Below are 15,360 nucleotides of genomic sequence, written 5' to 3'. Positions count from 1 at the left end.
GAGCTTGTGCACAGGGTATCTGTTAATTGAGCCTCAGCTTAAAGTAAAACAGAAACGTTTTGTATTTGATCACTGGATTAAAATGTGTTAACTGGAACATGTTTCAGGATTGTGTCACTGGGGCGGCGGGGGGGCGGGGGGGGGCACGGGGGTAGAGCGCGCTGGTGTTGTCCCATGTGGCTCAGTTGGTAGAGCATGGTGTTTGCAACGCCAGGGTTGTGGGTTCGATTCCCACGGGGGACCAGTACGGAGAAGAAGAAAAAATGTATGAAATGTATGCATTCACTACTGTAAGTCGCTCTGGATAAGAGCGTCTGCTAAATGACTAAAATGTCAAATGTAGGTATGTCTATTCTAAAGCACTCTGAACAGCTGACACTTATAGGAATGACTATGCTGGCAGTGAATGCTGATGACTTGCAACTAAGATACATATTTTAATATTTGTAATTCAGTTTAAACTAAGTAGTTGTATATAAAATGTATGACCAATTCATGACCCATCTGCATCTGTCAGGACAAACGAAAAAAATAAAAAGCTTCCAAATTTAAAGTAAGGCAATAAAAATGAAGTAATCTCAGCCGTAGGCCCAAGATATATTTACCCTAACTCTGATTGATCATACCTGTACTCTGAGATCCGGGGAAAAGGGGGGAACAGAGTGTGTTCTGCCACCAGCACTCATCTTGCTGGCTGCCAGTTCCTCCCTGTCCACTAATATTTAATAGAGGGAACTAAAAAGAAGAAAAGGAAGGTATTAGTCTAACGCAGAGGAAACTGTTTCATTGTAAAAAAATGTAAAGTCACTTCTGATCCAACCCACCTAGACATTCTTATAACATTCTTACCTCATGCAAATCTTCAATGAAGTCATAGGTTTTCCCATATGTGGGACACTGACCAGCCGTTGCACATTTGCAGGCTTCCTTCTCTCTGCAAGATTCTTCCTTCTGAATCTGATTGACTGGGACGTCCATCCGTCCGCTTGCCATCAATGTTGCTGCTCCCGCTGCGGCCGCCATTTCGCAGTCTAAGCAAATCTCTTGCTCAGCGATTGGCAGGAGGGTGTTGGAGCCCTCCTGAGAATCCAGTGAGGTCTGGGCACTCTTCTCCATGCCAGACTTCTTCAATCTGGGCAGGAATTTACCAGATTCCAGTTCTGACTTCCCGTAGCAGGGGCCCTCGTTTTCTGCGTCCTCCTCCAGCGGTTTGAGGTCGGCCTGAGGGTCATCGAAGACATCTGGCAGGGCCAGGAATGGAACACTCTTCTCCTCTTCTTTCTCGGAATCAACCCCCGACTCGCTCCCTCCACCGGGCGACAGCTCTGAGGCGGATATGGGTCGGAAGTGAGTCCTGGGAGAGATGCGGATGGCCCTGTACTGGGTGGTCTGGTTGATGCCGTATAGCCGTGGGTGGAAAGCGTCGTTCTCAGAGTCCGAGCACAATATAGACTTGGGCTTGAACCCCGGGCTGAACGAAGCCATGTCCTCAGGCTCGAAGGAGCATTCTACGTGGAGGACTTGAGAGAACTGATTGTTCAGATCGAAGGACGCAAACGGGTTGTCGAGTCCTGGCTCCTCGCCTTGGAAGCCTGCACAGGATCCGAGTAAATCTTCATGGAAGATTAAAGAAAATCCCTTATTCAAACCTTCCCCACCTCCTATAGTAGCCTGGTCGCTCTGCCCGAAGGAGACCAGGGGCCTCCAGAAGGGCTTATGGCCAGGGGCAAAGCAGCTGCCCGTATTCATGAACACATCTGTACCAGCAATGGTGACCACGTCTGAGCCAGAGGCAGCAGCAGCGGCACACTGTAGCAGGCTGCCTCTCGCGTCGCCAGGCGGCACCACGGCCCAGTCCTGATCACCACTGAACGTCTTCAGCTCTCCGTACACTCCTCCCAGGATGAACGATGTGTTGTCTTTCTCAGGGTTCACGTCCCAGGGCTTGGACGGCGTCATGTAATCCCCAGAAGCATTCATCTTCGAGAGTTCGTTTTTGGCCAGGAGGGCCTGCTCTTCATTCTTGCCTTCCCACAGGTGGTACTCAGAGTGCTGCACTGCCTTCTTCAGAGGCCCCTGGATGGGACAAACTTCCTTTAGCTGCACGTCAAGGCAACCGCAGTGGTAGCTGCTCGACTCTTTGGAGAACAAGCCCTCGCCTGGCTTCTCTCCTCCTAGTGATAGTTCAGGATCTCCATCTCCGATAGCTGTCCAAATGTCCTTTATTATCCCTGAGCTGTAGTTGTCACACTGTTGGTTTGTGTCATGCGAAAACATGCCAGCGTCGTACTGTTCTAACGCTATTCCACAAATGGACTCCAATTTAGATTTCTTTGCGAAGGTCGGATTGGACACTGTGCCTACATTGACCTCATCGCACTGACGACCGGTGTCTTCTTGTAAAAAGTCCAGGATTTCTTCCTCTAGGTATGTACTAGAGATGGGGAGGATTATACAATTAATCTCTTCATTGCCAATTAGAGCGGACTCCTCTGTATGAACGTTTATTTGCTCATTGTCTGAACGCGTCTCTTCCGAATGCGACCATGGACTGCAGGTTCGGGTTGAAAGGTTTGAACAATGTTCAGTTTCATCGAAGGCACTATTTTTGGTCCATATTAGCAAACGAGACTGCTTGTTACAATGTGGTTCTAGACAGCTACTTGAATCTGTGTTGTTTTCTTGACCAACGGTGAGTGAGTCGCAGGGAAAAGAAAGAGTGGGGCTATCGTACTGCAGCTCAAAAAGAGAGAAGCAGGAGTTGTTCAGACCAGACGCATCGCTCGTGGCTTCTGGGAGATGAGGCTCCTCCAGGTTTCCAGGCAGCGTGCTGATGGTGAATGTAACACCGTCCAAAGTGGGGGAGAGCTGAACGGGAGAGTCCCCTACAAAGCTTTCTCCATCTTTATCTTCAGAGCTAGAGGATGAATAACATTCCCAGACCTGAGCCATTCTTTCCAAATCCTGCATGAGGAACCCATCAGCTGACAAAGTTTCCTGACAGTCCACCCTTATTGCACTTTCCCCTTGCAGCTCAAGGCCATCTAACACTAAACAACATTCTGTCTCAAAGTCTCTTTGTTCTTCGCTCTTCTGTCGAATCATGCTCAAGATCCGACTCTCTTGTACTGAGTCTGAGGCACTAGGATCCAATATGGATTGATAAATATCGACTTCATAGAAGTGAGTGAATTCAGACAGATGGTCATCATCTAAATCTCTACTATCCTCGGGCGGAGGGAAGCTTGAGGTCCCATTGAGGTCGTTAGCCTCATTTGAGTCGCCTGGCACCTCAACAAAGTGCCCATCCACAAAGGTTCCCGCTGCCAGATACGACCTCTGGAAGCTTGCGTTGGCAATGTAGATGCCTTGCATTCTCTCAGAGAGCCTTTCAAAGTTGGCAGACATAGTCAAGTCGTCTCGAGAGTCCACCTTACTCCGGTACTTTGTTTCCAGTTTGCTCTTTCTGCTACTGAAAGGTACAAAATACTCTGTGATGGGCTCTGTGTACCACAGGGGCTCTTCCATGTACTCCTTTTTGTTGCTGGCCTCAGCTCCGGACTCCTTTGCGTCTCCCCAACCTGGATATTTTCGAATCTCCTTCAGCGGCCTGTTCCCCTTTTTGTAGAGCTGTGTTTGCCTTGCAGGGCCTCCAGTGGTGCTGCTGCTGCTGCCTCCAGCATTCCTGCGCCCCTCTTTGTCAATGGCCTGCAGAGCCAGTTTCACTTGTCCTCTGTTGCGCCCCCTCTTACTCCTGCTGCCCGTCTCCTTGGACTTGTGCCTGATTCTGACTGCTTTCCTGCTGGAGATTTTGGAATCGCCTGGGTTCCCGCTGGAGCTCGAGCCAGCCTCGCTAGAGCCAGAGGACCAGGAGCGAGGCCGATACTTGCCCTCTGACCTGTGCCTCGCCTGCCTCTTGCTGTGAACGGCAGCTCGGTCCTCCACTGTTGCGCCACCATGGTATCGGTTCTCTTTCTCCTTCTTGCTGCGTCGCTGTTGGGCTCTCTCGCTGGTTGGGTTAGTGGTAGTGCTGCATGCCTCAGGGGTTCTCTCATTAGCAGCTTCACCATCGCTGTTGCAATCTTTTGGGGAGGAGGTGTCAGTGCTGGTCTGCGGGGCTGCAGAGGATGATGAGCCAGAGTAAGCGCTGGCTTTAGCTTTGTTCCACACCGTCATGATCTCTTGGAGACAAACAGATCCCTCTGACAAAGGAGGAAAGGCTTCATAATACCTGCAACAACGAGAGAAAATGTTGTCAATTAAGATAAATAATAAAAAGAATGAGCACATGTTTAATGGGCATAAAACTAAATCAGCTAGTTGTGCCAGCTACTCAGGACAGTATTATTGTGGTTATGGGTAAAAATAAATAAATTAATTAAAACATACATTTCCACCTGGTCCTTTGAGGAAGAGGACTCAACTTGTTCAGGAGACTGAGATCCATAAGATTTGTTGAGCGGTTTTTCTTCTGTGAAGAATTATAAGCAATATGATAAAGAAGCGTTATCATTGACGTGTTTTTATATTTACTAGTTTGTTACAACAGGGCATACAAATGTATAAACCCAAGATACAAACCTTTCTGTTTGTTTTGGATGTCCTTGAGTTTGGAGCAAAGCTCCTCGACCAGGCTCTCGATTCCAGAGTTCTGTGGGGAAAAAATTAGGGAGAATATGTAACATAAGAATTAATCTAGCAAAGAATCCATTGAAGAGAATTAATAAAACATTTGCATCAGACCATTCATAAAGTGATGTATCCAACAATAACACTTATGGGTTTGAACATAAGCTTTTTTTAAAGGCAAACTTTGACCCCCATTGTAACACTGACTAGAGGGTATTAACGTAGGGCTGACAGAAGTCTAACCAGCTGACTGTCAGCACGGGCATGCTCTACCATGACTGTGTTAAATCAGTGTTTCCATTAGCGGAGGCTGACGGCTAATCACGGTTACACACATTTTCAGCCGGCTACATTTTTTTCAGATTAACTAGACTACTTTTCACTTAAAAATTTCAATTCGATAGGTTTGTCGAGCCCTCTCCAACTAGAATGAACGATTTGCATATTCTAGCAATCTATTGATTGGATAGGCGCCTGTCAGTCACAAAGCGAGCAATGACTGGGGAAACGCAGCAGAGACAAAGCGAGAGGTTTCACTCTCGCCAAAATAAGCCCAATGTGTTTCTATGGGCTTATTTTGTATCTAAGCGTGTCGCCTGCCTTCCCGCTTTGGCACAACAACTCCCATTTTTAAAGCGGAGACATGAGCATTTCGTCATTTTATACAGATCTCTGGTTGCAACCGAATTTCTTTACACGGAGGAGGGAGCGAAAGCATGATGCTCGTGAATTGGCATGTCCCATGTAATGTAAGTGGTAACGAGGAGTCGAAATCCAATAGCCTAATTATTGTTATCTGACATTTAATTTTCTTTCACATAGCCAGCCACGTGGAGTCGTTGTGCCAAGTAGGCTATTTACTCAAGTAGGCAATTTACTGTTCGTTGATTGACAACTGAACAGCAAGTGTTGACTAGTTTCAAACTGACTGAATAAGGTCATTCTCCTATATCCCTTTGCCATTTATCTATCATGCAACGTGGTTGTGTCCATGGTGTCGGGCTAAGTAAACCAAATGATTTCCTTTCCTAAAATGTCAGAGCTTGCCAGACAGTGACGCTAAAGTGAGTGACTCATCTCATCAGTCAGTGAGTGTAGCCTACCGAATCGCATCGGTGAGGGGGGTCGTTCATTTGGCTTCCTAATTTGCATAGGCTACTGGTAGGCCTAGGCTTTTCGGCAATTATCTGCTGATAAATTATGATGAAGCTGGTAACTCATTACTGCAGGAACAATGGGTAGTGGAAATCCTCATTTTATAATTAGGGCCCTCGCAGAAACCAGCATTAAAACGGAATTCAACAATATTCAAAAGTGTATTAACTTTAATAGGGAATCAACTAAATGTATTCTAAATGTATTAATTTGCACAAGTTTATCATAAGACATGAACAGAATGCATTAGTGATTCGTATTTCTTGCAACTTGTGTACAGTACTCACGTCTACCACTTTGTGAAGCTGTTAGCGATGATGGTAATGAAAAGTCTTCTGGTAGATAGGAAGGCTTTCCCAAAAACCTTTTCAATTAAAGCTGCAATAAGTAACTTTTTGGGTGATCTGACCAAATTCAGATAGAAATGTGAATTATAGATCTGTCACTCATTGAAAGCAAGTCTAAGAAGCGGTAGATCTGTTTTATTTCTAAGCTTACCATTCTTAAGTTTCGTTTTTGCATCTTATTTTCGGTTTTGTATACCAGCTTCAAAAAGCTTAAAATACAATATTTTTGGTTAAACAACAGCCTATTGCTGTGTGCACTTGAATTAAAGGGTAACTACATTAAAATAAAATCGTAATTTCTCCGATTTTCCCCAGACCTCAAACATGGTCTACAGAGTGGGAAATTAAACACCTGCCGAATGCAGGTAGATTTAGGTACAATGTATATTTCACCAGACAAGTTGGCGGGTGGTCACTCAGCATTTGGGAACAGTTTTTGTTTCAATTCCAAGCCCAAATGTAAATGTATAAATTGGTCAAATTGACATGAAAGGCTGGTAGCAGACAGAGAATATCATCTCTGACAGACACGGAGTGCCCTTACCACAGTAATGGCCAGCCCCTTAAAATGTTCAGCTGCCCCTTGTTGACTCACATTATTTTGGGGTAAATTGTGCTTGATTGAGCATGGAACAGTCTAAAAACCTTTTCATGAACTTAGTCATTTCTTATAATTAAAACACCTCATTTTCTTGTGCTTCTACATTTATTTGTGCTCCTAAATATCAACTTATATAGTCCTTGTAAAAAATGTCAGCGTTAGAGACCTGAACTTCTAATAAAAAAGCCATATCATTCAGCATTTTGTGGCAGGGCTGTTGATTCCTTAATGTTACGTTGTACAAGAGTTTGTTTTACTTTTTACTATTGTTTCAAATTATTTAATTTAACACAGTACATTGGTTAAAAGACAGTTCACACATTAAATTGAGCAATATGCACCATTACGAGTAATACATGTATTTTTAGAAACATTACAAAGCATGCTGATCGGTTGTTTGTGATTTTTGGTGTAATAATGGCAAACAAATATTTTGCATGGTAAAAAATCTGAGTGGTTGGTAGCTGTTTTCTACCAGCCACTCAGATGGTCGCCTGATGTGGTTTAAGCATTTTTGTGGATTTAGAATGTCCAACTTTGATTTGATAGCGAAAACCGGAAAAAACTGAAACCTCTTAAAACAAAACCTTTCATTTCAAGATAATGTGGGCTATTTTCTTCATTTTTCTGTTTAAATAAAATACATCATTTGAACAACATCACTGTGTCAATTTATATCTTGCAGTAAAACTGTAAATAATACTTTAAATCTCAAGATAAGACAAGTTACAGTTTAAAGTGTAATGTTATCTTAGTCCTGATCATATAGGCCTAGACAATATCCAAAACTAACATCAGTGAATTCATACATTTTCAGTCATTTAAAGTTGTATACAGTGCCTTGCAAAAGTATTCATCCCTGTCACGTTCTTGGAAATGAGTGGACCAAGGCGCAGCGTGAGTATAGTTCCACATATTTATTTAAGTGAAACTAACAAAACAAAACTTACAAAGACCGTGAGGACGTAGTGCCCAAACACACTAACAATCAATCAATATCCCACAAAACACAGGTGGGGAAATAACTACCTAAATATGATCCCAAATCAGAGGCAATGATAAACAGCTGCAGCTGCCTCTAATTGGGAACCATATTAGCACCAACATAGAAATAGACATACTAGATCACCCCCTAGTCACGCCCTGACCTACTACACCATAGAGAACCAAGGGCTCTCTATGGTCAGGGCGTGACAGTAGTACACCCCCCCCCCCAAAGGTGCGGACTCCGGCCGTAAAACCTGAAACCAAATGGGGAGGGTGGGGGGGTGATTAGTGTCGGCTCCGGTGCAGGTCGTAGCCCCCGCCCAGACCACGGATCCGGCCATCGCGCCGTGCCGGGACACCGTCGCCGGAGGCTCCGTGCCGGGACACCGTCGCCGGAGGCTCCGTGCCGGGACACCGTCGCCGGAGGCTCCGTGCCGGGACACCGTCGCCGGAGGCTCCGTGCCGGGACACCGTCGCCAGAGGCTCCGTGCCGGGAACCGTCGCCAGAGGCTCCGGGCTGGGAATAGGACGTACCAGACTGGGGAAGCACACTGGAGGCTTGATGTGTTGAGCCAGGTACAAGTGGCACCGGACTGGTGACACGCACTTCTGGACGAGTGAGAGGAGCAGGCACAGGACGTACCGGACTGGGGAGGCGCACTGGAGGCCTGATGTGTGGAGCCGACACAGGTGTCAGACTGCTAACCGGATCTTCAGGTCGAATGTTGAGCAGAACACACTTGCACATCTCTCTCTCTCCCCCAACTTCTCCATTGCCTCCCTGACAGTCTCTGGCTCTTCCCGCAGCTCAGCCGCCAGCTCCATATGCCCCCCCCCCCCCAAAAAAAACCTTGGGGTTTCTGTGGCCATGGTCTGATGATAAGCTCCTCCAGAGTTTGCCATTCGGGCTCTGGCACTCTCCTCAGCTCGACCGGCCACCCCTTGTGCCCCCCCCCAAAAAAACTTGGGGTTGTCCTTGGGCTTTCTGTGGCCGCAAACCCTGGCGTCGTCGCTGTCCTCCATTATTACCTTCAGTCTGTCACCAAGGAAGGGTTTCGCATCCACCCATCACTTCTTCCCATGTCCTTTACCTGGTGAACACGCTGCTTGGTCCTGGTTTGGTGGGATATTCTGTCACGTTCTTGGAAATGAGTGGACCAAGGCGCAGCACGAGTATAGTTCCACATATTTATTTAAGTGAAACTAACAAAACGAAATAACAAAACTTACAAAGACCGTGAGGACAGAGTGCCCAAACACATTAACAATCAATCAATATCCCACAAAACACAGGTGGGGAAATAACTACCTAAATATGATCCCAAATCAGAGGCAACGATAAACAGCTGCCTCTAATTGGGAACCATATAAGCACCAACATAGAAATAGACATACTTGCGTGCGCTGCAGGATTTTAATCCATGACGGCGTAGTGTGTTACTAATGGTTTTCTTTGAGACTGTGGTCCCAGCTCTCTTCAGGTCATTGACCAGGTCCTGCCGTGTAGTTCTGGGCTGATCCCTCACCTTCCTCATGATCATTGATGCCCCACGAGTTGAGATCTTGCATGGAGCCCCAGACCGAGGGTGATTGACCGTCATCTTGAACTTCTTCCATTTTCTAATAATTGTGCCAACAGTTGTTGCCTTCTCACCAAGCTGCTTGCCTATTGTCCTGTAGCCCATCCCAGCCTTGTGCAGGTCTACAATTTTATCCCTGATGTCCTTACACAGCTCTCTGGTCTTGGCCATTGTGGAGAGGTTGGAGTCTGTTTGATTGAGTGTGTGGACAGGTGCCTTTTATACAGGTAACGAGTTCAAACAGGTGCAGTTAATACAGGTAATGAGTGGAGAACAGGAGGGCTTCTTAAAGAAAAACTAACAGGTGTGTCAGAGCCGGAATTCTTACTGGTTGGTAGGTGATCAAATACTTATGTCATGCAATAAAATGGAAATTAATTACTTAAAAATCATACAATGTGATTTTCTGGACCTCTACATGCTTTGTAAGTAAGAAAACCTGAAAAATCGGCAGTGTATCAAATACTTGTTCTCCCTACTGTAAATACACACACCTGTTCTGAAAGGCCCCAGAGTCTGCAACACCACTAAGCAAGCGGCACCATGAAGAGCTCTCCAAACAGGTCAGGAACAAAGTTGTGGAGAAGTACAGATCAGGGTTGGATTATAAAAAAACATCCGAAACTTTGAACATCCCACAGAGTACCATTTAAATCCATTATTAAAAAAATTTAAAGAATATGGCACCACAACAAACCTGCCAAGAGAGGGCCACCTTTCAAATTCACAGACCAGGCAAGTGGGGCATTAATCAGAGGCAACAAAGAGACCAAAGATAACCCTAAAGGAGCTGCAAAGCTCCACAGCGGAGATTGGAGTATCTGTCCATAGGACCACTTTAAGCTGTACATTCCACAGAGCTGGGTTTTATGGAAGAGTGGCCAATAAAAGCCATTGGCGTGTGGGAGACTCCCCAAACATATTGAAGAAGGTACTCAGATGAGACTAAAATTGAGCTTTTTGGCCATCAAGGAAAATGCTATGTCTGGCGCAAACCCAACACCTCACATCACCCAAAGAACATCATCCCCACAGTGAAGCATGGTGGTGGCAGCATCATGCTGTGACAATGTTTTTCATCAGCAGGGACTGGGAAACTGGTCAGAATTGAAGGATGGCACTAAATACAGGGCAATTCTTGAGGGAAACCTGTTTCAGTCTTCCAGAGATTTGAGACTGGGACGAAGGTTCACCTTACAGCAGGAAAATGACCCTAAGCATACTGCTCAAGCAACACTCGAGTGGTTTAAGGGGAAACATTTAAATGTCTTGGAATGGCCTACTCAAAGCCCAGACCTCAATCCAATTGAGAATCTGTGGTATGACTTAAAGATTGCTGTACACCAGCGGAACCTGTCCAACTTGAAGGTGATGGAGCAGTTTTGCCTTGAAGAATGGGCAACAATCCCAGTGGATAGTTGTGCCAAGCTTACAGAGACATACCCCAAGAGACTTGCAGCTGTAATTGCTGCGAAAGGTTGCTCTACAAAGTATTGACTTGGGGGGGTGAATAGTTATGCACACTCAAGATCAGTTTTTGTCTTATTTGTTTCACAATTAAAAATATTTTTATCTTCAAAGTGGTAGGCATGTTGTGTAAATCAAATGATACAAACACCAACAATCCTTTTTAATTCCAGGTTGTAAGAAAATAAAATAGGAAAAATGCCAAGGGGGTGAATACTTTCGCAAGGCACTGTAGTTATATCCTTCTACACAATATAACAACACATTTTTCCCCAGTCGGAGGCAAACTCAACAAAGGATTCAATTATTTTGCTGTGTATTTCAGATGGAATCAAGGCATTTATAATGTACCAGAGGCTACCAAAAAAAATAAAACCCAGGGGTGCCGGTACCTGGCTGGCTACTTTTTCTATTTGGATGGCTACTCTATGTACTTGTGTAAAACACTGGTTAAATTTAGCTAAGAGGGAGAAATATTGCGAGAGAATGACTAAGCATAGCCCAAACAACCACCTGTCTATCCAACAAAACACTTACAAAATATCAGGCATTAGACAAAGTTCTCCGACACCTACTTCTTCCTTATACCTATTGATAACTTACTCGCTGAACAAAGATGAAGTGATCTGTTTTTCTGTAAACAAGGCCTGCTACGATCTGGTCTATATAAAGACAGCCATGTCAAAATGCCTCAACAGACACCATCATAAAAACAACTGCATTCGGTGAGGACTGCTATAGAGATATCTATCTATCTATCTATCTATCTATCTATCTATCTATCAGAGGGCCGGATTAGTCAAAAATATTTTACATTTACACACTCCCCCTTCTCGCACTCTTTCTGACAGAAAGTGACATTCCTTACCATGCCGCCCAGTAAAAAAAAGCTACGTTTCTCCCCTGGCCCTGTGTTTCCTCTTGCATAATTGTGTTAATGCCGGTCAGCTGACGGGCAACACACACACACACTCTGCTCTCTGTGCTGCAATCCTGTGCAGCATGTGCTGGTTAAAAAAAAGACTGCAAAGTCCAGTCCCCCAGATAGCAGCACACTCCTCTACCTTGCAGACCCTTCCCCCTATACCCCCTCCAGCTCTATCCCAGCCCTCACACACACACACACTCGCTCTACTACGGGCTGCTTTTGATACTATACTACTGCCAACCAACCGCTAAGGAAAATGTCAGAATTTTGGGGGGGATAATGCAGGTTTATTAAACTGGGCACTCGCTTATATGCATTGACACCTCTGCAACATAATGTTATGTGTTATCTCAATACTGAGTGTAACAGTGTGAGTGCACATGGGAGTCATTTACTGGTTCACAGTTCTTCACTCTGCTGACCTCTATCCAACATTGCCAGTAAACGCTCATTACATCACACTGGCTGTGAAAATCCTGGAGAGCAATCACAAAATAAGGCTGGTCAATGCCAAGTATCATATGATGATGATGATAATAATGGTTTGACTAAGGGTCTTCCTCAGGTGAATCCAATGTCCTTTGATCATCCTTGAGATGTCTCTACAAATTGATTGGAGTTCACCTGTGGCCAATTCAATTGTTTGGACATGATTTAAAAAAGAAACACACCTGTCTATATAATTGTTACATTACAGCCTTATTCTAAAATGGATTAAAAAAAAAATCCTCAATCTACACACAATACCCCACAATGACAAAGCGAAAACAGGTTGACATTTTTGCAAATGTACTAAATAAAAAAAATAAAAAGATGTCTTACTTACATAAGTATTCAGACCCTTTGCTATGAGACTCATAATTGAGCACAGGTGCATCCTGTTGTTTCCATTGATCATCCTTGAGATGTTTCTGGATTCCAATGAAGTTGTACTTGTGGTAAATTAAATAGATGGGACATGATTTGGAATAGCACACACCTGTCTATATAAGGTCCCACAGTTGACAGTGCGTGTCAGAGCAAAAACCAAGCCATGAGGTTGAAGGAATTGTCCGTAGAGCTCCGAGACAGGATTGTGTCGAGGCACAGATCTGGGGAAGGGTACCAAAACATTTCTGCAGCATTGAAGGTCCCCAAGAACACAGTGGCCTCCATCATTCTTAAATGGAAGAAGTTTGGAACCACCAAGACACTTACTAGAGCTGGTCGTCCGGCCAAATTGAGCAATCTGGGGAGAAGGGTCTTGGTCAGGGAGGTAACCAAGAACCCGATGGTCACTCTGAAGGAGCTCCAGAGTTCCTCTGTAGAGATGGGGAACCTTCCAGAAGGACAACCAACTCTGCAGCACTCCACCAATCAGGCCTTTATGGTAGAGTGGCCAGACAGAAGCTACTCCTCAGTAAAAAAGACAACAGTCTTCTGTGAGTTTGCCAAAAGGCACCTAAAAAGACTGACCATGAAACAAGATTAAACTCTTTGGCCTGAATGCCAAGCATAACGTCTGAAAGAAACCTGGCACCATCCCTACAGTGAAGCATGGTGGCAGCATCATGCTGTGGGGATGTTTTTCAGCGGCAGGGACTGGGAGACTAGTCAGGAGAGGGAAAGATGAACAGAGCAAAGTACAGAGATCCTTGATGAAAACCTGCTCCAGAGCACTCAAGACCTCAGACTGGGGTGTAGGTTTACCTTCCAACAGGATAACAACCCTAAGCACACAGCCAAGACAAAGCAGGAGTAGCTTCAGGACAAGTCTCTGAATGTCCTTGAGTGGCCCAGCCAGAGCCCGGACTTTTACGCGATCTAACATCTCTGGAAAGACCTGAAAATAACTGTGCAGCGACGCTCCCCATCCAACCTGACAGAGCTTGAGAGGAACTGCAGAGAAAAATGGGAGAAACTCCCCAAATACAGGCGTGACAAGCTTGTAGCGTCATACCCAAAAAGACTTGAGGCTGTAATCACTGCCAAATGCGCTTCAATAAAGTACCGAGTACAGGGTCTGAATACTTGTGTAAATGTTATTTATATATTTTGTTTGTATAAAAATCATTATGGGGTATTGTGTGTAGATTGAGCGGTAAAAAAAACTATAATACATTTTATAATAACGTAACAAAATGTGGAAAAAGTCAAGGTGTCTGAATATTTTCCGAATGTACTGTACATCAGAGCAGAAAATATACCATGATTCCAAGTAGCTGTCTGTAGAGCTCAGAGAAGTATATCTGGGGAAATGTATAAAACAATTTCTAGAGTGTTGAAAGGTTCCAAGACTACAGTGGTCTCAAGCATTGGGAAATTGAAACTACCCAGAGCTGGCATTCCAACCAAACTGAGCGACCAAGCAAGAAGGACCTTGGTCAGGGAAGTGACCAAGAACCCAATGACCACTCTGACAGAACGACAGAATTCGTTGGCTGAGATGGTAGAACCTGCCAGAAAAACAGTCTACAGCACTTCACCAATCTGGGCTTTATGGGAGAATGGCCAAATGCAAGCCACTCCTGAGAAAAAGGAACATGACATAACAAAAAGTGGAATAAGTCAAGGGGTATAAATACTTTCTGAAGGCACTGTACATGCTTCTGCCATTCTTCAATACTCAACATATTCAGCTTTGTAGCTTACACACTGGTGTGTGCCAAAATAACCACAGAACTGCTGTACCAATTATCATTATATGCAACTGCTCCTGAATATTCAAGCTTCAAAGAGTCAAAGTGAAATGTATCATTTCAATTTCTCAGGAGTGCATGAGCAATGCTGTGAGTAAACTATGTGTACAAAAACATGGGGTGAAGAGATGTGGCGACACTGGAGTGGAACGGCACTTACTTCATCAGATGCTGAACGCAGGCATTGCACAGCGGCTTGCTTCTTTATCTCCTCCAGACTTAGGTCCGTCCCTCCTCCTTTCTTCTTACTCTTGCCCCATTTCTTCCCAGTTCCCTTCTCCCAGCCCAAGATGTCATTTTCCTGCACACACAAAATTCCTCCACATCAGTCATTTAATGAGACGGCTTTAAATCAATAGGTTCACTTACAATCACCTGACTCATAATGAATACTAAACAGAACCCTCTTCTTCATTGGCTATGTGTATGTTTAGTTTAGTAGGATCCCCATTAGCTACTGCACTCTTCCTGGGGTCCACATAAAATGACAAAGTACAGAACAGTTATAGACTAGAACATAATATACTGCATTAAATAAGAGATATATATTGGAAAGACACCAACAGACAACAAAAATACTATTTACACACTATTCATATATACATATTCATATGTACAGTATATATGAATATGGCCCATTACTGTTGCTTGCTCCAATTCGAACTTGTGCTCTGATATCTGCTTCACTGATTGCTGCTCTCGTAAAAGCCTGGGTTTTCTGCACGATAACACTAGAAGCCTATTACCTAAAATGGATCAATTGAAAGTGTGCGTTCACAGCTCCAATCCAGATGTGTACTGAATACTAATGTTAACCTTTCTGGTTATACCTTTGTTTTTGGCAAGACAGATCTTCCAAAGATGGGGGAGTGGCAATCTTTACCAAGGAACACCTTCAGTGCTTGGTTGTTTCCACCAAGTCTGTCCCCAAACAATTTGATTTGCTGGTTTTAAGCATAATTTTTTTAATCCAATAACTTTGTTGACT

At 44.4% G+C, this 15,360-nt stretch overlaps 1 protein-coding gene across 3 annotated transcripts in view; it reads right to left on the bottom strand.

Annotated features, from left to right (window-relative positions):
• The window catches only part of LOC106577488 (uncharacterized protein KIAA0232), a 100,427-nt gene that overhangs the window by 3,361 nt on the left and 81,706 nt on the right, over positions 1 to 15,360 (bottom strand). For all 3 annotated transcript variants that reach the window (XM_014155517.3, XM_014155515.3, XM_014155516.3), the window contains exons 3-7: positions 14,533 to 14,673; positions 4,582 to 4,651; positions 4,390 to 4,471; positions 850 to 4,231; positions 627 to 735 (exon numbers count right to left, since the gene is read on the bottom strand). In XM_014155517.3, the coding sequence (XP_014010992.1) occupies positions 627 to 735; positions 850 to 4,231; positions 4,390 to 4,471; positions 4,582 to 4,651; positions 14,533 to 14,673 (3,784 nt within the window). The remainder of the gene's footprint in view (positions 1 to 626; positions 736 to 849; positions 4,232 to 4,389; positions 4,472 to 4,581; positions 4,652 to 14,532; positions 14,674 to 15,360) is intronic.

The sequence above is a fragment of the Salmo salar genome, chromosome 18 (assembly GCF_965601325.2).
Source record: "Salmo salar chromosome 18, fSalSal1, whole genome shotgun sequence".
NCBI lineage: Eukaryota > Metazoa > Chordata > Actinopteri > Salmoniformes > Salmonidae > Salmo > Salmo salar.
This window is presented reverse-complemented; position numbering and strand designations above follow the sequence as displayed.